This window comes from Hydra vulgaris, chromosome 10, assembly GCF_038396675.1.
Source record: "Hydra vulgaris chromosome 10, alternate assembly HydraT2T_AEP".
Lineage (NCBI taxonomy): Eukaryota > Metazoa > Cnidaria > Hydrozoa > Anthoathecata > Hydridae > Hydra > Hydra vulgaris.
The window spans coordinates 33602501-33627664 of NC_088929.1; the positions used below are offsets into that span (position 1 = coordinate 33602501).

The 25164-nt window shown below is 27.1% G+C and overlaps 2 protein-coding genes across 2 annotated transcripts in view; both read right to left on the bottom strand.

Moving 5' to 3' along the window:
- Positions 1-13104, bottom strand: part of LOC100197920 (nuclear cap-binding protein subunit 3) — a 34819-nt gene extending 21715 nt beyond the window's left edge. The window contains exons 1-4 of the mRNA XM_065807868.1: positions 12925-13104; positions 3930-3986; positions 3688-3833; positions 3269-3417 (exon numbers count right to left, since the gene is read on the bottom strand). Of these exons, the coding sequence (XP_065663940.1) occupies positions 3269-3417; positions 3688-3833; positions 3930-3986; positions 12925-13005 (433 nt within the window). The 5' untranslated portion in view covers positions 13006-13104. The remainder of the gene's footprint in view (positions 1-3268; positions 3418-3687; positions 3834-3929; positions 3987-12924) is intronic.
- Positions 13105-16133: 3029 nt separating this feature from the next.
- LOC100198813 (A-kinase anchor protein 17A) lies at positions 16134-22300 on the bottom strand. Its single transcript, XM_065807869.1, has 3 exons — positions 22115-22300; positions 19455-20155; positions 16134-16890 (listed from the first exon to the last, which is right to left on the bottom strand). The coding sequence occupies exons 1-3, from the start codon at positions 22260-22262 to the stop codon at positions 16201-16203; spliced, it is 1539 nt and encodes a 512-aa protein (XP_065663941.1). The 5' UTR covers positions 22263-22300; the 3' UTR covers positions 16134-16200.
- Between the last annotated feature and the right edge of the window lie 2864 nt (positions 22301-25164).

Below are 25164 nucleotides of genomic sequence, written 5' to 3' on the forward strand. Positions count from 1 at the left end.
TTCACTCCAGCAAAACAATAGCATAACTAAATCTCTTGAAATAAAATGAGCAGGAATAGTTAAAAGTATGTTGCTTAGATTATATGATACATAACATCAGATAATTGTATGATTAATGAGTGATTATTAAAACAGCACACTTATGTAAATAAATGCTAAAACCTACTTTAACCATTATAAATTTATAAAATTTGTTTACTTCATGATTTTTATCAAAGTATTATATTCTTAAGACTTTTATGCCATCTAATGATGCAAAAATAATCTAATGATGCAAAAATTAAAAATAGAAACTTATTAAATTAAAGCATTTTTTCATTTTTTATGTTATTCAAATATGATTGATTGAGTATATATATGCAAACTTATTTATTTCAAAAAATATATATAACTCGTTTTTAAATAAAAAGTAACATAAATAATATACACACACACACAAACATATAACATATATGTGTGTGTATCATATGTATATCATATATGTGTGTGGATGGTCATTTTTAGGTTGGCTTGCGCAATTTAAAAAATTATTTAAATAAAAACTATTTAAGTTAAAATAAAAACAACAAATAGAATGCTTTTAATACTAGATGAAATAATAATAAAAAACAGCAATTTACAGACAGCAAACAGACATTTTATTTAAATTCTAGATGAAATAATTTTTAAAAAAAAGTCAACAAAATTACAAATAAACAAGGTTTTTTATAAATATTGGGTTGGCAACTAAGTAATTGCGGATTTTATTTAGAAAATAAAAGACAATTTTTTCATGGAACAAAATAACTTTATTATGTAATGTATTGCCCATTTTGAGCAATGACCTTTTGCCATCTTTCAGACAGCATCATAACTCCACGTTCATAAAACTTCTGGTTATTATCAGCAAAAAACTGAACCAGGTACGATTTGACATTATCATCATTATTGAAATTTTTACCATTCAAGGAGTTTTGCAAAGATTGAAATAAAAAGTAATCAGATGGTGCAAGGTCAGGACTATATGGTGGACGTGGCAAAACATCCCAACCAAGCTCCAATAATTTTTGCCAAGTGACCAAAGATGTGTGTGGCCTTGATTGTCATGATGGAATACAACACCTTTTCAATTTGTCAATTTGGGCCACTTTTCTTTAACTGCATTGTTCAATTTTATTAGTTGTTTAATGTAGACACCTGAATTGATCGTTTGGTTGGGTGCTAAAAATTCAAAGTAGATAATTCATTTGTAATCCCACCAAACTGATAACCTAACTTTCTTTTGATGAATATCAGCTTTTGATGTTGTTTGAGCTGGTTCACCTGGCTTGCTCCACAATCTTTTCTGATTGTTGTAAAAAACCCATTTTTTATCACCAGTTATCAATCGTTTTAAATATAGATCATTTTCATTACGTTTCTTTAATAAATCGCAGATGTTAATGCATTGTGTTAAATGATTTTCTTTAAGTTCATGAGGAACCCATTTATCAAGTTTTCGTACATAGCAAAGTTGTTTTAAGCGATTTCAATGCATGTATGTGATAATGAAGCTTTTCTGCATTTTCACGTGTTGCACTGTGACGATCCAAATCGATTGTTGCTTTGATTTGGTCGTTATCAACTTCAACTGGAAAACCAGAGTATTTTTTTATCTTTGAGTGAAAAAATACCAGAACGAAACTTGGCAAACCAATTTTGACACTGCTGTTCTTTTAAAGTTTTGTCACCATAAACAGCACATAACTTTTTGTGAGCTTGCAATATGTTTTTTCCTTTCCGGATAAAAAAGTAAAATATGACAAAAATATTCATTTTGATTTTCCATTTTTCACCAGACGCAAAAACAAAAACTGCTAAAAAAAACGATCTAAAAAACTTTTTCACTGATTGACAGTTGAAGTACCAACTATCAAATAACAAAATGTATTTGACATTTCGATTATGTCAGCAAACCTAAAAATTCAACTAAAGCCACCTATGAGTGAAATCCGCAATTACTTATTTGCCAATCCAATATTAAACAAAATGATTAAAATAAAAAAGGAAAAATTAAATAAAACCTATGTTTTATTTAAGTTCTAAATAAAATGACTAAAAAAATCTCAAACAATTTCATTAAATTCTAGATAAAATGATTTTTTAAAAAAAGGCAATATAAAAAAGAAAAAAAAATTTTCCTAAATAAAATAATCACAAAATCCATTGCATAGCTCTAATTGACAGTGGAATTGTTTTTTGCCAGTAGTCAATACTAGTTCATTTATATAACTCATTAACAGTTTCAAAACTTATAAATGGTCTTAAGCTATGCAAATATAACACCAGTTTTCTTAGCAATATAGATGCTGTTGGAAGAGCAGTTTTATAATTTTTTAATTATCTTAAAATGTAGAAAAATCTACCTGCATTCATTTTTATAAATATTTCAACTATTCCCCTTTGAAACAAAGTAAATCTTTTTATCAGGCTGTTGAAAAATCAAACTTGCTACTCACTGATATTGAAGCAATTACTGGCAACACATAATAAAAAGTGTTTTACAAATGTAACACTCTTGGCTTAAACTTCTTCAAATGAATGATAGAAGGAAAAAAAATTAAATGTACACAACCTATGGAAGGCCTGCAAGCAGATGTTGTAACAACATTAAAAAACTCATTCCAGTTATGGAACTTAAAAAAACAAAGAGCAATTTTTAAAACTTTGATGGAGAAACTAACTGTGGAAGACATATTGTCTAGTTGTCAGTATTTAAGGTAAACAACATTGAGAGCCATATAGTTTTACTGGTCATAATTTATACTTAAATACTTTTTTAAATATAGGTAATTTTACCTGTAATTTCATTTACTGGTGATAAAGAGAAAAAATAATAATATAACTAAGAATGGCAAAAAGAATGTTTTATTTAAATACTAAATAAGATAATTAAACTATAAACTGCAAAACGAACGTTTTGTTAAACTCTTAATAAAGTAATTCATGCATAATAGTGTTTTATGATTTTTCATAACAGTACTTGATGAACAAAAAAGATTTGCTGTAATTTAAAAAAAATCACGCATTTATTTTTTTGGCAAGCACTTTTTTATGCGCTTGTAAAGTTTTTGAGGACATGAAGGCAAGCGTAAAAAGGCTTGAGCGCAAAAGCGGTGGCCAAATAGAGAAGACAAGCGCGCACACACACACACACACATATATACACACACACACACACATATATATATATATACACATATACACACACACACACACACAGATGGGGGCAGTATTTAAAACATCTTACATGAAAAATCATCAATCCACTCAAGATTCTCTGGTCCATAAAGATGGAAATAATTAAAAACATCTTTTGTACTCATTTTGTTTACACCATACAAAAGAATAGCATCTTGTCGAATTTCGTTATTAATATCCTTAGGAACACTTGGCCACCTATAAATAAAAACTGCATAGTTAGTATACTAAACAAACAGATATCGTGTTATAACAATGCATATAGTGTTTTTTAATTCATGTCACATGACAATAAAATGTTAAAAATACTATAACAATAGTTTGAATAAAAACTTTAACCAAACTTTGTTGAATTAAAATAAAATAAATAATGGTGAAAAATTTCAAAAAAAAATTTATGAGGCAGCGGTGACACTTTATAAAATTAAGAAATTTAATGAACATGAATAGAAAACAAAATAACTTTACAAAATATTTTCCAAGTTTATCTCATCAAATGTTCCTAATTTTTTCAATGTAAGTTTGTTATTCTGTAAGTTTATACTCTGTAAGTTGGAATCTAAACACTTTGTCCCAAAGCGTTGCTCTCTTTTCTTTCGTTGATTTTCTGCTTCCTAAATTTTCAAATACATAAAACTAAATTATTTTATATAATTAATAAAAATAATTTCGTTATAAAAAATAGAAAACAATTATAGAAAGAACCCTACCTCAGAATTTGGGTCGAAGCCAATTACAAAACTTGCCTTATTATGGTATTTCTTCTCCTATAATTTTATTAAAACTTATTAATATATATATATATATATATATATATATATATATATATATATATATATATATATATATATATATATATATATATATATATATATATATTTCAAGTGACATCTTTAATAGTATGTGTAATAATATTATAAGCATTAAAACATCATATACGGTATCATACTATTTATTTCTTTTTTTAGGTAATATTTCGGCTCATATAGTGAGAGCTATTATCAAACTAATAAAACCGTTTAAAAAAAATGTTTAAAAAACTATACTGAACATAATCAAATGATGTCATTGCAACATCAGATATTCAACATTTTTTAATTTTACAAAAATGGGTTTCCAATGGTGAGTCATCGCCAAATTGCTATTGTCATGATTTAAAACGTTTTCTTTAGGTTTCAAACATTGTATTTATTGTATTTTAATGGTCTCACAAATCTTTCTTGTGTAGTTGTTTGAAATAACAGACAGCATTTTAGGGTTCTCCCAGTTTATTTTTGAATTCATGCACCACATGTGCAATTAAGCTGGTACACTCCTGGATGACTATTTGGAGGCAGTTTAGACTTGTTTTGGCAAAGTATATTGATCCAGGGATTACCAAAATGGAAGACTATTTTAATGCCAACTTTAAGAAATTCTTTTCTAAGAACAAGGCTTGATTTTGGGACCCATGGTAAAATAACAAGATTTTTTATATCAATTTTGAGAACAAGATGGATTTGTGGAGTATTTATAATTTTTAGCAATATCTGAATACTGTTTATAGGAATGTCCATTTTCAGTAAAAATCTTTATAAGAAAATTAATTTCATCTTCAATGTTATGTTCTGAACTAATTTTGTATGCTCGAGCTAAAAAACCTTTAAAAATACCAACTGCGATATTCTGTGAATTAGATGATTTGGTTTTATAAGCACGTTTGTAATTGCATCTTTATGGTGTATAGAAAACTCATTATTTGTGAAGGGAGTGATTGGTTGAAATACAAATATCTAAAAAATTTAATTGGTGTTGAGCATTTTCGTATTCGCATGTATATTGGATAAATTTATCTTGTGAATTTAAAACTGTTAAAAAAGAATTTTCGTCATCAATATTAGTAAAATCAATATTAGTATAAGTTTTTGATGCAATATTGATGTTCAAAGCCTGTTAAATAGCATTCAATATGTTGTAAATATGCTTCTGACATGACAATCATTATGGATAAACCTATAGGACCAGATTTTTTTTAAATATATACTTTGTCTTTCCATAATAACACTTACTAATACAGAGATCAATTAGTTTATGAATGTCTACTAAAGATAATTTAGTTTGTTGTATTAGATCATCTCTATCTTTGTTTAGCATATCAATAATTGTAACAGTTGCTTCATCAAGTGACACTGATGGGTATAAATTAAAAACATCAAATGACAGTTGAACTTCATTATTAATAAACCATTCTTTTGCTGTTGATACAAATGAAGATGAACTTTTAATACAGCATTCCCTCCCCTACTTTTTTTGTTCAGACCTTCTTTCTTTTTTTTAAAGAAATTTACAATTTTTATGAGAAATCTAAGAATTTTTTTTGAAATGAGGTAGTGTGCCCCCCACTTTGAAATCCGTGTCATCGGCCCTGCAAAAACCATTGATTTCTTGTCCAACTTCCCAAACTTTATGGGAAAAAAATTCAATTGAAAATTGTCTAGATTGGTTTACACCAGAGTTGTTAACAAGGCCAAAAGTAGCAAGGCAAAGGCCACATGTTACAAGACCAAGGCCAAAAGTTACAAAACCAAGGATAAGGCCAAGGTCACATGTTACACGGCCAATGCCAAGAATAAGAGTTTCAAGGCCAAGGCCTATGCAAACATTGTCTAGACCAAAGACTTTAATTTTTGCCTTACGTTAAGACTAATTGTTAACAAAACCGTAGGTAGCAAGTGTTGTGAAATTAGATCAAGGTTATGCGCAGAATTTAACGAAGTCAATAAGAAAACTTGATATATAAGAAAGCCAAAATAAAAAATACATCAAAAATAAAGAATGAAAACTTTTAATTCTTTAAATTTATGTATTTTATGAAGGCCGAGACCAAAAATTTTAAGGCCAAGGCCAGAAGTTTTAAGACAAAGGCCAAGGCCTTAATTTTTGGCCTTAAGGCAAGGTCAAGGCCAAAGACTAACAACTCTGGTTTAAACGTTTATTTATTGTAAATGATCATTTAGCAAAAACCTTATCTAAAAATGACCTACGCAAAGTATTAAACTTTTATTCATTTTTTGCAATTAAAATTGCAAAAAATGTATCTTTTTCTTGCGTTCTAAGCAATAAAAAGAAGTAATTACTTGTTTTTTTTTCTTTTCATTTCTTTCGTATTCTCATATTATTTACTTTACGGTTTTTATATCTGTATACGGACTCATATTACTTTTCGGTTTTTATATCTGTATAAATTAGTTTCCTTTTTGCAACATTATCTGCTACCAACGTTTTACAATATAATATAGCAAAAATATATTCGAAATTGTAATTTAAGTGAGACACATCTAGATTTAGTACATAGGAATTATCAACTTCTGAAACTATCAAAAGTTTATTGGTTGAAGCACTATTTTTTATCAGGTTATCAATAATATTTCTACACAATTTAAAGTAACACTAAAAAAAAAATTGTTTTATAATTTTTATTATTTATTATTTACAGCACTTAAGGGTTGTCTGTTAAAAATATTTTGAAGAAAGGTGCCGGGTACATCAACAAAATGGCCGATTTCAGGTACCCGGTAAAACTGCTGAATCACCGGGTCCCCGGGTACCTAACACATCTCCAAATGTAAACATGATTAATACTAAACTTGGTTTTTAATATGACATTAATAATCTTTTTAACATTCTTAAAAACAACATGTATCCAATTTGGCCTATAAATAAAATTTATAATTCTTTTCTTAACAGAAAAATCTGAAATTCTACTAATCAATAAGAATCCAAAACTTCTTGGATCCTTAAAACATGAATGATTGCACACTACAGGAGAGACGAAAACTCACACATATATAAACATCTCCATGCTTACAATAATTGTTTTGATAATTATAATGATTGCTTTTCAATATTGAATTTTGCTTCCAATAAATTTGAGCTTAAAGTAAAGAAAAGTTTATTTATTGAATGGAAAAATAAAAAAGATACGAACAAAATTGTAAGATATGAACAAAGAGGTAAACCATTATAATATATCTCTTTTCACATAATAGTTACCATTTTATAAATCATTAAATTTTTGTCAAATATTTTAATACCTTTTGTAATTATCAAAAAATTGTAATTTATATTTAATTACCATAGAATATTTGTATATAAAACTAAATAAGTTTAAAAGTTATAAAACTAGATAAGTTAGCTTAAACCAACTGAAGATGATAAGAAATTATTTGAAACGTATAATGTTGTTTTATTCATTAAAAATATGGTTTTTATTAATAAGTGGAAAAACTTTGTTTTATTTCTCAATATTTTTACCAATTTTACAATAAAAACAACAAAAATTTAACTTGAGTCTAAAGTTTGTCTAAGTTTAAGGTTTCTTGGTTTAGCGCTAATGTCCCTAAAAGGCTAAATCAAAAAGGGTCTGGGTCCATATATACAGTGGAGGTAAAATATATACAAATATAAAAATACATACAGTGGAGGTAAAAATTTTCTGAATTTAAAATGTAAATTTCTTAGTGGCAATAGGTGATGGAAAAAGAGACAGTATTGTTCACTTCAACAACTATACACATACTTATTGATAAAAAGTCGTTTTATATAGAATCTATATAAAATCTATATAAAATACAAAATATATAAATAAAAATAATATAAATAAAAATATATATATATAAATTACAAAATATAGAATCTATATAAAAGACAAAAAATTTCAAGCGCTTCCTGGGAATGCTTGCTTTATAGGCATATCTATATTATAGATATGCTTTTTTGTCTTTTATGTCCACGTGCCAGTGTTTTATTTTAGACAACATGGCCTGTTTGTGTACTGCTTTTATGTTTGTTTCTTTAGAGTGGTTGTTATTTTCAGCAACAAATTTGATAAGGCAAAGCAAAATAAAACAAACAGTTTTGAGTCCACATTAAAACTAATGATTGTCCTGTATTTTATTTGTTTCTTTTTAAAGGAAAGGGAAAATATAAATAGCTATCTGTTTGTAAAATATATTTGTATAACTTTAATGTAACAAGTATATATTGTCCCTATATGAAAACATTAATGTAATGCATGCATATACTTTTACGTATAACTTTTTTCATAATATATTATTATATTTATTTTTGTCTCAAGTATACGCACATTTAGCTTACTTGGATAAGGCGTTTACATCATACACAGAATGCCCGTGGTTCAAATCCAACCACTTCCCAAACTTTTTTTGCTTTTCTTTCCCCATCCTTTTTGGTCTACTACATTATTGGTGAAATATACATAAACAATTGTTATAAATAATTGCATAATAATTAATAATAATTATTAATAATAATTGCTCACCAATAACATAGTAGACCAAGGGAGACAAGGAAAAGATGAGTGAAAAAAATGCACAGATCCGAGTATTAAAAAGCAACAGGTATCCAAAATTAAAAAAGCACTCAAAGATTGGGAATAAAAATCGTGTAGAAATAGAAAGGTAATATGAAACAATTACAGCTATGTGAAAAATGTGTAGATGGCATGGTCTAACTGAAGCCTAAAAACTATATATGTGTGTGTGAGCCTTACTTAAAAAATACACTGAAAGGTTTAAATGGTATAAGAAATCTAAATGTGAAGGGGTGTGTATCATTTATAAACATACAACAAAAAGATTTTTTATATACAAAAAAGAAAAGATAAATGGTTACAAAGCAAATATATGACCAGCAGTATTTGAAAGGAAACAATTGAAAAGAATAAACAGTGGTGGGGTTCAAAACCCCAGACTTTCTGTGTATCATGTAAATGCCTTATCCAATAAGCTAAACGTGGGAGTACTTGTCTAACAAATAAATATAAACATATTATTAAAAAAGTTATAAATAAAAGTATACACATTTATTACATAGAAGTTTTTACATAGGGAAAATATGTACTTTTTACATTAAAATTATACAAATATATTTTTTTCAAACAGATAGCAATTTATATTTTCGCTTTCCTCTTTTTAAAAAAAAACAAATAAAATAAAGAAAAATCATTCTTTTTAATGTCAATTTTTTTTCTTTCTTTTTTTTTTTGCTTTGCCTTATCCAATTTTGTAGCTGAAAATAACACCATTCTAAAGAAATAAAAATAAAAACAGTACACAAATCGATTAAATTATTAGTTTGATTTTTTTTTTTCCATTTAAATTTATTTTAATTTTTTATCTTGTTAGTTTTGCTTTCTTTATTTTTAAAACTAATATAAAAAAACTTGCAAATGGCTGTGACCAAGTTGTCTGAAATAAAATACTCATGCATGGACATACAAGACAAAAAACCATACATGTTTCCTAGGAAGGCTTGTAAGGTGTTTGTAAATACACCTAATAAAAGATGTATGTAGACATATCTACATACATCTTTTATTAGGTGCATGTATAGTATGTTTGTGTATAGTTTTTATGAAGTTTATGTTTACACATATTCTTCTTGTATATTAAAGTTTTGTGTGATGTTATGAGTTTGTTTTTTGTATATAAAGTTTATGTCTTAAATAATCATTGCTTATTAATAAGTAATAGTTATTAACAAATAAGTCAATACTTGAGTTTTGCAATTCCCTCCCCGTCTCCAAGGTGAGGAGAAGGAATTGCAACACCACTTGCCTTCTACCTACTCCACCCAAAAAGTCCCACTCATATTCAATGGTAACCTGGTAGAAAATATAAGAAATTGCGAATAATAACCTGACACTTCTATTAAAACTTTTTTAACAGATCTATTATTTTATTTATATTAGGTGTTGAGAACTCCCTTTATTTGTAAAACTTTGGCTGATACAGTAAAACAAGGGACATTGCTGAATGACAAGTCAAGCGAGAATGAATTTTAGTTGATTTACCTAGAGATAATAGCTCTTTTGAGCAGTGACCATGATAGTATTTGTAAAAAAGTAAAAGAGATGCAATCATACAATGATGGGAAAGCGGTTCAAGCTCTGCAAATAGATCTGGTCCAACTATGTTTACAATGCGTTTTTTACCTTGTCTAGAAGAGAAGAACCAGCCCAAATATGACAACAGTATTCCATACCGGGACAAATAAGAGATTTGTAAAGAATAGAATAAGGAAGATCATTAATGTAGATAAGAAACAAAACAGGACCAAAGATAGAACCTTGAGGTACCACAGAAGTTACTGGAAATAAAGAAACTGGCCTTTAAAGATGACTTAAATGAAGCAGCTAGAAAGAAACAATTTGAGAACCTCAAAAATTTTCACAGGCACACCATATAAAACATGCTTATGGAGAAGACCAGCATGCCACACTTTGTCAAAAGCTTTAGATATGCCTATTTAGATTTATCTAATGCATGATAAAATCTTTCAGTCACAGCAGTTAGCAAGTCTGCAGTAGAGCGAGAGGATTGAAAACTGTATTGATTGTCTAACAGTATGTTATTTGAATCAAGATGGGATGTGATAATTTTGTTGATTAAAGACTCAAAGACCATGCTAATTACAGAAAGAAGACTGATCAGACAAAAATTTGAGAGGTCAGAATTTTCACTGGAGTTCTTGAAAATTGGAACAGAAATCACTTTCCAGTAGACAGGAAAACAAGACTCAGTCAAGCACTTATTAAATAGTTTAGAGAGAACTGAAGAGAGTTCTGGACAACTATTTTGTAAGACTGTGATAGAAATGTTGTCTGGACCACAGGTCGTAGAAGAGTTTAATTGAGATGAATTTGAAGAAAAGTATTTTGCAAATAGATCTGTCTTAACATTGGGAGAGGTAATAAGATCAGTCCCATAAAAAAGAGATGGAATTTTAGACCTACCCTTGTTAAAGATGCTGTTGAAGATTTTCCGAAAGTCTCTAGAGCCTAACTTCTGAGATAAGAAATGAGACTTGTTTTTTTGAAAAAGATGAAAAAAAAGATTACAATTAGAATTAGCAGCTGCACAAAAAGGTGAAATTCATGGAATAGAATGAAGCTGGACTTGGAAAAGATAAGAAGAAATGAAAGCATCCATTCCTGCCTGAATCCAGAAGGTTATGTAGGAGGCGCATTTTTTAGTTGAGAGAGAAAAGACATCAGCCCAAGGACAGTCACAAAGAAAATCACGCAAAGAATCCCAGTCAACTTTAGGGTAATAGTAAGTAGTGAGATGATAGGGTGAGTCTGAAAAGGAAGTACAAGATGAAGGATTTAAAGTGATCATTGCATGGTCAGAACTACTTAAGGGAGAAAAAGGAGATATTGAACACAAGCTAGGATCAGAGACAAGACATAAACCAAGGAGTGAAGGTAAATGATTAGAATTAGCTGAAAAACAAGTCACAAAGTTAACTATCTGAGCAAGAGATTGAAAAATGCAGAAGTTATAGGCTTTAGTGCCAGCAGGGTCAGTGGCATTAGAGCCAAGCCAATCATTGTGATGATATTGGCAGAGGGGTAAAGAGAGAGGGCATGGTCAATTTGATCAGAAATCACATCTAAAAGTGCAGTCTTGAGAAGAAGGAAAACAATAAAGAACAAAAAGAATAGGTGATAGAGTGAAAAGATGCTAAGCGGAAGCAAATACAAGAATGGTCAAAGGATTCGAAACTGATTTCACGACATATAAGTGAATTGATATGTACGTATAGCCCCGAGCCAAGCATTTGACTATTGAAGTCTTTGCAAATCAAAAAATAGTACCCATCAAAAATAAAGTCTGAAGAAGGAATAGCTAAATTTAAAAAAGTCTCACTAAGAGCAAGCAAGTCTGGTGAATTTTGCAAGAGGTGAGACTCAACTGATGAAAGGTTGCTTCACAAACCAAGAATATTTATAAAAGATAGATTAAAACAGTTAGGTTATGGGGATAGTTTTTTATGTTTAATACTTTGGGTTAATTTTGGTTAATATTTTGGCTTAATGGGTTAATCCTGTTAATTAACCATTAACAATGTGGCATCAAGAATGTGCACTAAAAGCATTAACCATTCATGCGCAACATGGCACTTTTATTACTCTGATATTTTGCAGCTGTTGATAGAATCAGCTCTCTGAAAGCTACCACAGAGTTCAAGAAACCTTAATATAAGCTGGCCTTATAACCATTTAACTGAGTTTTAGAGCTGTACCCTCATTAGGAGATAACAGAAGTTCCTGGATGGCACATATGGTTATTGTCCTTTTGAAAACCTTTTTTTTCTATACTAAGTTGTATTGAATTTAATAAGAATTGACAAAGTCATGACATTTTAAACTAAACAAAACTCAAAACTTAATCTTTAAATCAATATAATGAAACTCAGTACTTACAACATCTTAAGATTTTGTAGAGTTGTTTGATTTTTCACCCTTAAAATACAGTGGCAACACTTTCCAAAGATATATAATATAAAACCTTCTTAATATAATCTTGTCATTAAAGCTAGCCAAGTGATTTTAAACTTTATTTAAAAACCACTTTGTATTAAAAATGCAATACTATCAGGGGCTATTCTATGAAAATAATTTGGGCGGCAGAACCCCCTGTGTTGGTGCAGCCGTATGGAGATTTTGCAGAAACATTGCTGTATGTAGACATTTTTTCGTGAAAAAAACAATATTTGCTGTAGAGTAAAAAAAAAAGGAAAAAAAAATAACCCCTGACTAAACCCTTCTTCTTTTCATCAAAAGAAGTGTATGCCGTACAGCCTATAGTATATTTAGCTTAGTTTAAACAAACAAAAAAATACAACAAAAGATATACATACATATACTTTTACACCATAATTTTGCGGAAGTTCATCATAAGAAATGTTTGGTACTTCAATTTGTAAATTTTCAAAATCCATTCTATTATTATACTTTTACTTTTGACTCTGTAACAAAATTTATTTTGTTTTAAACCATTATAACCATAAGCCTTTAATGCAAATACATACCTAAAAACTATATAAAAATATGTTTTAAATATAAATATTATTAATAATTAGTGGTAGTGGTAGACCACTTGCTTCATAAGCAAGAAGTTCCAAGTTCAATCCCCGCCACATTTCTGGTAGTACCACACCCAACTTGTTTCTCTATGCAGCAGCTTTGTTTGTCAAGGTTTGTGTTTTGGACTTACAGAGTTGAGAAAGTAACCATAACTAAAGTCAACTTCTAGAACAAATTCTCAAGCGTTAAAATGAATTAGAGGTAAATTAAATGTACAAAACATATAATATTTGAATATTTTGCTCATTATATTGGAACAGATTTTAACAATCGTAGCGGGTCTTGATTCACAAATCGAATCATGAATCAGTAGTATAAGAAAGTCCAAGTTTAAGCTTCTTTTTTTAAAAAAAAGCTTTACTTAAAAAAATATTTTTTGCCCAGATTATTTTTTCAGTGGTTGTTTGGAAGCAGTATTACAATTACTTTCGATAACAATTACTTTACTTTGGCTGAGATAAATAAAAACATTTTGGTAGCATCTTAGCATTGGATATCTAAAAAAACAACATTACTCACAAAATAAATAGTGATTCAAAAAACTTGAATCTTTTTTTTCTAATCGAATTTTGAATCGAAGCAACACTTGATTTAAAAATTGCAAGGCCCTAATATATATATTTCTTATTAAGTTATTTTTAGGTTTGTTTTGCTTGAATCATTCCATTTGATTTAAACATGAAAGATTTATCCAATGTAATTTAAAACTCAAATATGCTTTAAAAAGATAACTAACTAACATCATAAAAATACTATCTAGATAAGTTTATAGTATGACTTTATTCATTTTTTAACTAAAACTTACAAATCTTGTCTTATTTTACTTAAACTTACAAATAGTGTGATTATTAGGTAAAATTTCAGGGCCATTTTTTCAGTACCAATTCATTGTTGCTTTAGAATAGTTGGCTAAATCAGGCCAAAACTTTGCAGGAACATTATGAGAATTTAAAAAAGGTAAAAGACATTTTTCCAGGCACTCCTTCTTGTAGAGTTTAACGTTACAAATGGCTTTCATTTTTTTACCACAACTACAAATTGCTTGCCATATCGTACGCTTCCTGCCAAACTTATCCAGCTTTTTATGTTTATATTTATTGCTGACAGCTCCACACATAATGTCAGCATAAAACCTGCAACAAGGTATTTGTCTAAAGTCTAATTTGACATAACCTTCATCATCAAGAATTAGGCAGCCATCGAACTTTGGCATAATGTTGCCATAAAGTTTTCTGTATGGTTTGGATACTTTATCTTGTGATAAGAGTTCTTTTGTATATTTTATCGTGCGATAAGATTTTCTTGTTGTACAGTTTTCAGCATGGTTTGGATATTTTATTTTGCGATAAGAGTAAATACTGTAAAAATTCTTGACTTTTTGCACAAAAGAACTTGGTGTATTGTATTAATTCGCTCTTTCATAGTCAGATAGTCCAGGAATGGGCTATTCTAGGAAAATAATTTTGGTGGCAGTACCCCCCCCCTGCTGATCCTTTTCTGTAAGGAAATTTGCTGTATTTGGGCAGTGCCTTAAATGGTGCCCAAATACGGTCGGCACTGTCAAATACAGTCTAGAATAGCTCCTGCCAGGATTCTGCAAGTGTGAATGACAAATTTTTATAGACAACATTTTATTCAACCCCTCCTTTCTTTCGGATCCTGACTCACGATAAAAATTTATTGTAACGTTTGAGAACCTGAGAAACAGTTGACTGACTGACTTTGGCTAGTTTAAAAAATTGTTCTAGATGATGATCCCATAGTTTCTAAGTAATTCTTTTGACATCATTTTTTAATAATACTCTTTAAGGAAAATGTTTGCTTATTTTTTTGAGAAAAAGTTTCATACAATCATCAGATGTTATTAGTTAGTTGATAACTAGTTTTCACTATAAAAATATACTGAGTACTTACTAGAAGGTAAGGTATAAACATTCTCAAATGGAAATAATGACTTCATACTGAAATAACCATAGACTGGGACTTCAGTATAAACATCAACTGAAAGTTTGGGCAGACAGTATTTAGATATATAAAAGACATTAATTATAGCCTTGAAGAAAAGAATAATTTTTTTTTCATAAAAAAATTGTCAAGATTAAAGTGAGCATTTAAAAAAAAAAAAAAGGTTTGCATAATATTATTATGCGAACATTTTTTTCTTAAATAATATTTATACATTTATACTTCATAATAATTTAAAAACTATATATTTCTAAATTTAAAATATGTTCTAGTAAATTGTTTTAACTTTTAAATAAATATAAACATTTTGACCTATAAACGTAACTTATTTTTGTAATGTAAAACTTTTTTCATTATGTAAAGCAATAGAAACAAGTAAAGTAAAAAGTATCAACAAATCAAAATAAGTTAAAAAATTAAGTGTTAAAACATTTATCTAAAACAAAAAATAAATTAAATAAAATAAAAAACTGTTAACACAAGAAAATACTACTTGACATAGAGTATAAAGACTTTTCATTTTTTCATCCCAAAATATCTAAAAACTATTATACAAATCGATGCATCAATAAACTATATAACTAAATGAATAAAAAAGAAAATTTTTCTGTATTTTTTTTCTTTTTAAACCTTATTTAAAATTTTTAGAACAAACGGTCTTAAATTGTTGAAAGTATTCTAAAATTGTTGAAAGTATTCTAAAATGCTAACCATAATTTGTTATCTCTTGATATGTAATCATGCCAACAATACCATGTTAACTTACATATATATATATATATATATATATATATATATATATATATATATATATATATATATATATATATATATATATATATATATATATATATATATATATACATGTATATATATATGTGTGTGTGTGTATATATATATATATATATATATATATATATATATATACATATATATATATATATATATATATATATATATATATATATATATATATATATATATATATATATATATATATATATATATATATATATACTGAAACACCTATTATTTCTGTTGTAACCTGTTATCTCTTAAATGTATACATATATATAAAATAAGATTTAACGACGCTTGTTACTATTGAACTTTGAGGAAGCACTTTTTGAATTAGTTGTGGGTTTAGACTTGGCATAAACTTCTTTTTTACTTTTTTCCCTCTCTTTTTTTTCCATAATAATTTTTTTCAGTCTTTTTTTGAGTTCTTCCTCTTCATCATCAAGCTCATGAATCCTCTTTTTTTTTAATTGTTCTTCTTTTGCTTTCTCTTCATCAAGTTTACGTTGCTTCTCTTCAATTTGTTTTCTTAATAAAATTTCAGCTTGTCTTCGAGCTTCTGCAATCTCTTCCTCTTGCTTTCGCTTAGCAATTCGTTTTAATAACTCAATTACTAAAATAGTTGCTTCTTCTTTCTGCTGCTTTTTCATACTTTCAGTCAAGTCTGCTATTTTTTTCTCTCTTTCCATTTTTTGTTTAATAACTAATCTCTTTTGCTCCCTTTTCTTTTTACGTTTTTCTTCTCGCATCAGTCTTCTTTGCTCTTTTAACTTTAATGCATCTTGTACTTCTGCAAGTTCTAAAAGTTCTCTTCTTCTTTTTTCTAATATTTCTATTTCATGCTTTCTAGACTGTTCTTCATGTTCTTTTTTTCGTTTCTCTTCCTCCTCAGCATCAGACCTTATTAACCTATCACGACGCCTATCTCTTCTTTTAATATTTTTTTCACTTAAATGTTGAGTTTTATCGAAATCCACCTAAAAATAAAATAGTAATATAACAATTATAAAACAGTAACATAAAGATTACTAGTTAAACAGTTACATTTTTTTTTATTCTTAAATATATTTTTTTATTTGGAAGAATTTAAAAAAATATATAAGCTTAATATTTATTTGATTACTATACTGAAACAAAAAAAAATAATAAAAAACAGAAACTTGATCATTAGAAATTAATTTTCGTTGTTAGTATGTCACTTTTGTTCAATGTCTATGAATATTCCTTATTGTTTTATATAGTAAGGTTAGGTGATTGTTAAGCAAAATTTTAATTAGTTTAGCATTTAAAACCTATTTTAAAAAAACAACTGTTATGAAAACTTTGATGAGTTAAGTTGTTGAAAAAACGTATAGATTTTTAATATTTAGAATAAAAGTCTTAATTTCTAATAATATGCACATTAAACCTTTTGAATGTGCATATTATAAGAATATTTGTATTACTATAGAACATTATTACTTTGCTTAAAAAAATATTTTATGCAAAGCAAATTGACTGTTACGTAGTTTTAAAGATGATTTAATAAAGGTCAACTGAAATATCTGCAATGTTTTCCGAGATTAAAATTGAAAAATACTAAAAAGTCATTTTTTAATACAAAAAAAAAAGCAGACATTTTAATATAGCAATAAATTAATAATTGAATTATTTACTACAGCTTTCATAGCTTAATTTATAATTAATTTTTACATCATCATAAAATATTTGCAGCTAATTATAAATGCTGAAACAAATTATATAATCAATTATAAGGATAAAACAAATTTCCTTTATAATATCTTTTTTAGAAACATTGTTTTAAAGTATCTTATAATATGCAGCAATAAGAATCACATAATAAAGGATAATATGCAAAATTATTGATTCAAAATAAATTTTGGAAGAAATGCTAAACATTTTTTTAAAGTAAACAAAAAGAATGAAAAAAAATTCAAGTATAATTTTTAAATGTCATACTAACAAATTAGAAACAAAATACATAATACTTTTCTTGCAACTTTGCGTTTATAAATAACAACTTACTAGAATAAGTTGCTTGCAAAATAACAAACTTAAAATAAAATATTAAAATTTAAAATATTGTATACTTTTTGAAAGTTTTGATTTGAAAGTTATATTTTAGATAATATTATAATATTATCTAAATTACAACTTTCAATATGTTCCCAGGAGTATACAAAAACAAAGAATGAAAAAAAAAGTTGCTCACTATTTTTAAAAAAGATGTAACTTCTGTCATTTAAAATATATAACAAAAAAGCAAGCATATTTCAATTTTTACAAACTTTTTTTTCTCAAATTTGTCACTTCATGCATAAAAATTGTTAAAATAAATTATTTTTAAATATCAAGTACTCTTTTTCTTGAAAATCAATGAAAATACTATAACTTTGGTAACTTAAGGATTATGTACAACCCGTCACAAACAATAAAAACAACAATTTGCAAGAATGTTGTGATACATTGATTGTGAAAAATGTATGTAAACCAATTACAAAAAAAAACATGAATTTTAAAATTAATGAGAAAATTTAACACTAGTATATTCAAGAGTCATCTAAATAAATTGTTTGCTAAAAATCATTTTTGATTTCTGCTATTTAACAAATTATAACTATAAGCAGGAATGCGGAGTCCCAAAAAAGGACTCCGGATTTGAAAGTCACAAATAGATTACTTTATGCTAGGTTTTGGTATCCAGGAGCTCTTAAAATATAAATAAGTTTATGGACTACTAATAGGAAAAGAATTAAGACTTTTAGGTTAGAGGAACAATTGTTTTTTGAACCTGGAGTCCTTAGGTATAATAGCGGCAAGGACTTTGGGCTTAAAAACAATAAGTTTCAAGTCATTAAATCTCATGAACTTTTTTCCTATAGCAGATCAAGTCAACAATCATGTTTAGAGCTTCTGGACACTACAGACTTGGAAAAAGTAGAGATATAAAGCCAGACTCCGCATCCTTGACTAAAAGTTATCAAAGTTCTTAACTAAAAAAAAGCTTTTTTAAAATTTAAATTGAATAATTTTTATTGATAATTTTTTGATAAAATAACTTTAGAAAACTTGTTTTCAAAATTTTTTAAGTTAAATTTGTGATTTTGTTATATGTTTTTGTGATGTGTTATAGAGATGATAAACTTGTGATATTGTAATATGTAATTAGTAGGTTAAACTTGTAATGTTGCAATATTTTGATTGGAATGTATATAGTGACAAACTTATGAAATGGTATTAGAAATTTGGTCAAACTAGTTGTTTTCATGTGAAATAAATTATTGAATCCTAGTTTATATTTTTATTATTTTGTTTTTAGAATATAAATTAAAGATTTATTTTTTTAGTATAATTCAGAAAATATATTGAAAAAATATTTATTTAAAGCTTAAACCATCGAACTTAGGTGATTTTAGGTATTATTTTTAATAAAATATGCTTGATAGGTTAATTTTAATAATTATGCATAATTTTATGCCCTTCAGGCCTAAAATATCAAGATATAAAATTACTGCTTGATGAAAAAAATTCAAAAGAATACCTCTATTGGAGCAGTAGCACCTTTTTCTTCCTCAATTAAATACAAGAGTTTTTTATTTTTAAAAGCCCGCATAGCTTTTGAGAATCCAGCATAATCCATATATTGTATATAACAGTCAAAATAAATACTTGATCCTTTAGAAAATGTCTTAAACACAGGTTGCTGTGGCATTACAGGTGCAACTACTGAAGTGGAGTTCTCTTTATTTCCCTTTTTGGCTTCTTCAAGCATTTGTATCCTATCTCTATAAATATCATTACTAGGTATATCAACTGCACGAACTTCACCAAAAGTTGAAAACACATCTTTTAAAACTAATTCTGAAGGCTTAGTATCATTTTCATTTTCAACAAAACGTTTTGTGGGCAGATGATTAATATAAATAGTATCTGGACGTTCACCAGGTTTATTTTCATTTGTTTCATTTGATTCTCTAAAAAACTTGTTCCAATCATTTTTTTTTGGGAATGGAATTTTTTTCCTAGCAGCTCTAACACGAAGTGGTTCAGCAAAATTACCTAGTTTTATAACTTTTCCATCTAATTTAATAAGAAATTTAGTTAAAGTTGTTTTTGAATCTGCTTCAGCATCAAATGTTAAGAGATCTAATGTTGATTTTTCAACTTTAAGATGTGTAAACTGGTCAGGTGCAACCATGGCTTTTAAACGTTCCATGATTTCCCAATTTGAAACAGTCACACCTTAAAATAACAGATTTTAATTAAATTTTTTAATTCTTTTTTTATTGCTCATATTTTAATAGAAAAAATTTAAGTTTCTATACCAAATAAAAAAAAGTTGTAATCAAAAATTTATATATTAAATAGAATGAAGACCACCTAATAGCTTTTTTTCCTCTTTTTTTTTCTTTTTTTGTTTCTAGCTTTGTCAAATTAATAACTTTATATAAAATAAAATAAAAAACTATTAATGGAGAACACAAGATGGAACCAGAAGAAATTGATTCCTTATCGAAAAACTTAGTATATTGTATACACAAACATAAAAATTAAAATTAAAGGGTATGGTATTCTTTAATTTATATGATTAAAGGTTAACTTGCAGAATAACAGTTAATAAGAGAAATGAAAAAAAAACTATAATTAATTTCATTTTGAACCACTGAAATTGTTCTAATTACTTCTTTTTAATTAAAAACATCACCTTATACCTATATACATTTGAATAACTATACAATATTACCTACATAAACATTTATAATTAAAATTTTTTAGGCCTCAACATAAAATAGAATAACTTTTCTATAGCACTCAATATTTTTGATAATGTTCAATATTCAATATTTTTGTACAATTAATGAGCCTATTACTTTTAATTTCAATTATAATCAATAAACTTGCTTATAAAAAAAGGCTACATTGAAAAGTACCTCTAACTAAGTGTTAAAAATTTTTTTCAAGTCACCTTACAAAATTTAATTTTGCTTTGCCAACAAATACATATATAGTTGTATTAAGAAACCCAATTTTAATTATTGACAAATTTGACTTAAAATCTGCATTTTGGCATACTACATTATTAAAAAGTTACATAAAAATTTAAAAGATTTTTTAAAAATTTTGTGCAGGTAAACACGGTTTAAAGTGTTAACAAACACACTATGAAATCCTAACAACACTATAAAAAAATTATGTAAAAAGTTTTGTAGCTGTAATTGTATTGTGGAAACTGAATAAAAAATGGACATTTAGTAATGAGTATGTGATTTGCAGTTAAAAAAGTTTTTAACTAGTATTCTTTTATTTATATTTTACAGGAATTTTAGTGTATCTGTGGATTATTATCCAATATCTGTGGATTATTATCCAATATCTGTGGATTATTATCCAATATAAGTTTACACAAAATTTGTAAAAGAAGAAATTTTATTTATCAAAGAAAAATGTTTTATTTGTAAAAGAAAAAGCTTTATTTAACATTGTGTAGTTGGAGTGAGAAAATTATTTTAAAGAACTGAGATAATTAGATGAACGAACTGAAAATAATTATTATTTTTGAAATTTTTATAAAGTTTTGCTTCCTTTAAGACCCAACATGACGTACATTTAAAAAAACTTTTTTTTCTTCTGTTTAGAGTCTCATTGCAAGTTTCAGACTTGAGGCGGCCCCCCTAAATCTTCTTTAATTTTGAAAAAATTCAACAGTGTCTAGTGAGAATCAATGGAAAATTTTAAGAATAGGGACAGATCAATTTTTGAAAGTATGGGACGCTGGATACACCCTAATATATATACTATACATTTATATATAAAGTATGTTTTGCAAAACAGCGAAAAATATGTTCCTGTTTTGCAAAGACAGACATATACTATATATTTATATATAAATTATGAACTCTAGATGTATTCACTTTGAATATAACTATATTTAATGTAATTTTTTCAAACTCGATATTAAAGTAAAAGACTTTCCTATAATTTTCAAGTTTATTTAATGATTGATAATCAGGCTTATTTTTTAATTTTGAACATAATAAATATTTAGAACTGACTCTAAACTCTTTCCTTCACATAAAAAAGCCGAAAATTTACGAAAAATTTAAAAGTAAACGATTATTATAAATATTTTTAAAGTACTAACGATTACATATTGCTATAATGGAATCAACATGTTAATGTTAGTTTATATAACAAATTTACCTGGAATTTTTAGTGTAGGCATAGTAACAACTATAACAAGCCTTGAAATAGGTTTTAAATACAAGTTTCTCAAAGAGTGCAACTCTGTACATTCTGATAAATCAGCTGCAGAAACAACAGTTACAGCACCACTAGTAATGGAAACCATTGTTATGGAATACGGACGTGTTGGGAAACAGCATAATAATAAACTTAATCATAATGGGTTTGTCAATTTTTGTGAATTTATTTTTGCATTTGAGCAGAATATTAGCAGGACTAATCTGGAAAATTAGAATCTAGTGTCAAAATTAACCAGAGTTACCATTAAAATTAGAAAAAATCAACTTTATAAAGTTTTTTTTATTTGTTTTGCAGTTTATAATGCTGAAAAAAGTGCTGATTGTCTTCATGAAAAAATATATATACCATATTCCTGAAAAAACCGTGTCAGATAGTTAGACCTACATAAATCTCGACCTACTAAGTTGTTCTATAAAAAGAACATCTACTAAAAAGTAGAACTAATTTTTAGATAATCTACTGAGGCTTAAATAGTCTGGACGCTACGTGTAATTTTTTCTTGGAAATGAAGTGGATATTACCAAAACTAATTGAATAGTTTAAGGTTAATGTCTTGAATAAGAAAAACTTTACGTGCCTTTATGAATGTGCTTAAAGGGTCAAATTTGGGCCCTTATTTCCTACCGATGACTTCACGCTGATATATATTTTTTTAACCAACTAAAAAATACCTATTTACGTCAAACGTTAGATAAACTCTTAAGAAAACCTTTTAATAAATGAAAACATTTTGAGAAAAATCTACGGGCAATTCTAAAAGTATCAAATTGGGCCCTTATTTGGTACTGATGACGTCAAGCTAATTAGTTTTTTGAAAAAATATATCTTTACGTTAAACGAAAGGTAAACTCTTCCTAAAATAAATGTCGTGAGCAGATTTTTAAAAGGGAAAAAAACTAGGGCTGAAGTTCTTGATTGATGACTTCATTTACATCAAGGATAAATATTTTTTTGTTTTTTTGCGTTCGTGTGTGTGTGTATCTCTCTCTCTCTCTCAATTTTAATACAATATTAAAAGACAATCATTAATAAATTTGTTTTTAGATAAGGTTTGTGAAACTTTAATTACATATATTTTAGTAATTACAGTAAAAACATCTTTATTTACAAATTATTAACCCCCTGTCAATAATTTGGGAAAACTAAACTAAAGCTTTGCGGTATTCGATTTATGAACAACATGGCGGAAATTTTATACTTGAAATCTTTTCAATAAGTTGCATCTATTTTTGTCTCTAACAAAAGTTGTAAGCAGTTTCCAAGTGGTACGTAAAGATTTTTAAATATCTTAAGTTATACGGAACAAGTCTGTACAAAAATTAGAATGTCCACTCAAAATACTTAGTTTACCTTATTATTTTTTTACATGTAGTGACCAGACTAAAATTAATTTCAACCGATTATAGTCTTTTTTATTTTCGACCGATTTATGACGTTTTCGTTTTCGACCGATATATTTTTCGACGCATTTTATAGATTTTCATTTTCAACCGATTTGAGATAAATTATATTTAGCATGATCCAATCCAAGTCTTGCTCACTGTTTACGGCTTGGTCGATGCATGGCAGCCGTTTTTTGAAGGTTGTTTAGCCAATGCTTTGCCATTGCTTTTTTTTTGTGCTGATTTTGGTTTATTTTGTTTGTTTTTAACACTTATTGCTATTTTTATATATACCAATACTTTAATAAACTCAAGATTTTAACTCAGAGACTCTTGGGAGACAAATGCAAGATTTTAACTTAAAGATTTTAAAGTAAAACAAGTCAGGAAGAAAAAGGTGAAGCGGGGTGATCTTTGCCTACCTAAAAAAGTCGTATGGGTGATATAAAATGGAATGTGGGATATTTTAAACTATAAATACACAGTCATTTTAGCAATACGTTTTATATTACAAATATTTTTATTTCAATAAAATTGCCTTTTAATACAATACATATAAAGGTTTAAGACTAGTGAACGGTTAAACTTTTTTACTACCATCATTTCAATTTGATGCTTGAATGAAATAACGTTTAGTACTTTTTGTTATCCATATTTTTCTGCCTGTCAAGCTGATAGATTAGTAATTACAAACAAGTCACCCAACAATAGCAAAAGAGGAGAAACGATAAAATAAGTATAAAATTGTAACCAAAATAGCTAAAAGTAAAGTAGTTGTAAAATAAACTATAAAAGTTAGTAATAACATTAAATAAGAAAGTAATAGATTTATCTCTTCTACATTAGTTAAGTAATACATATTTTTACATATTATAAGTAATGCAAAAAGAAAAAAAGGAAAAAAAAAGGAAGTATAAAAAATAAACGAAAACAACAACAAAAAACTTATCAAGAGTATATATATACATTTGATGAGTTTTTTATTGTTGTTTTCTTTTATTTTATATAGTAATTTCTATATCAATGAAATTTCTTGGGATGCAATATAAAAAGAGTATCTTACGTTTGACTCCATGATAATATTAGATAATTGTGTTGTTTTCGAAAAAATACTCTCAATGAAATACTATTCTGTATTTCAATATAATATTTCAATACATTAAACACATTTAACTTGCAAAGGAATAAAGCAAAAGCATAAAGGAAGATCATTATTACTATTTGATGTCTTCATGTGGTAACGCTTAATACTAATCAACCTCCAATATTACTGCAATCTTTTTCTCCTGACAATGTGTCAGGTGATTTAAAAGTCATTTAAATAGTTTTGCACCTAATTTCAAATAATGAATAGCAATATATTTACATATAATAACTTATTTTTAGATTGAAAAACTCACTCACAGTATTGTGTTATCTTCATTTTACCTTTTTACATTATTAGCTTTTTTCATTCTTAATTAAATTGTTAAGCTAACATCACTATTCAATGTAATTCTAACAATAACTCAATCACATTGCTTTTTAAACATGTAAAAATATTTAAAAAAACTGAGCAAATGATAATAATGATGATGAGAGCAATTATAATTCTACACTTATTGG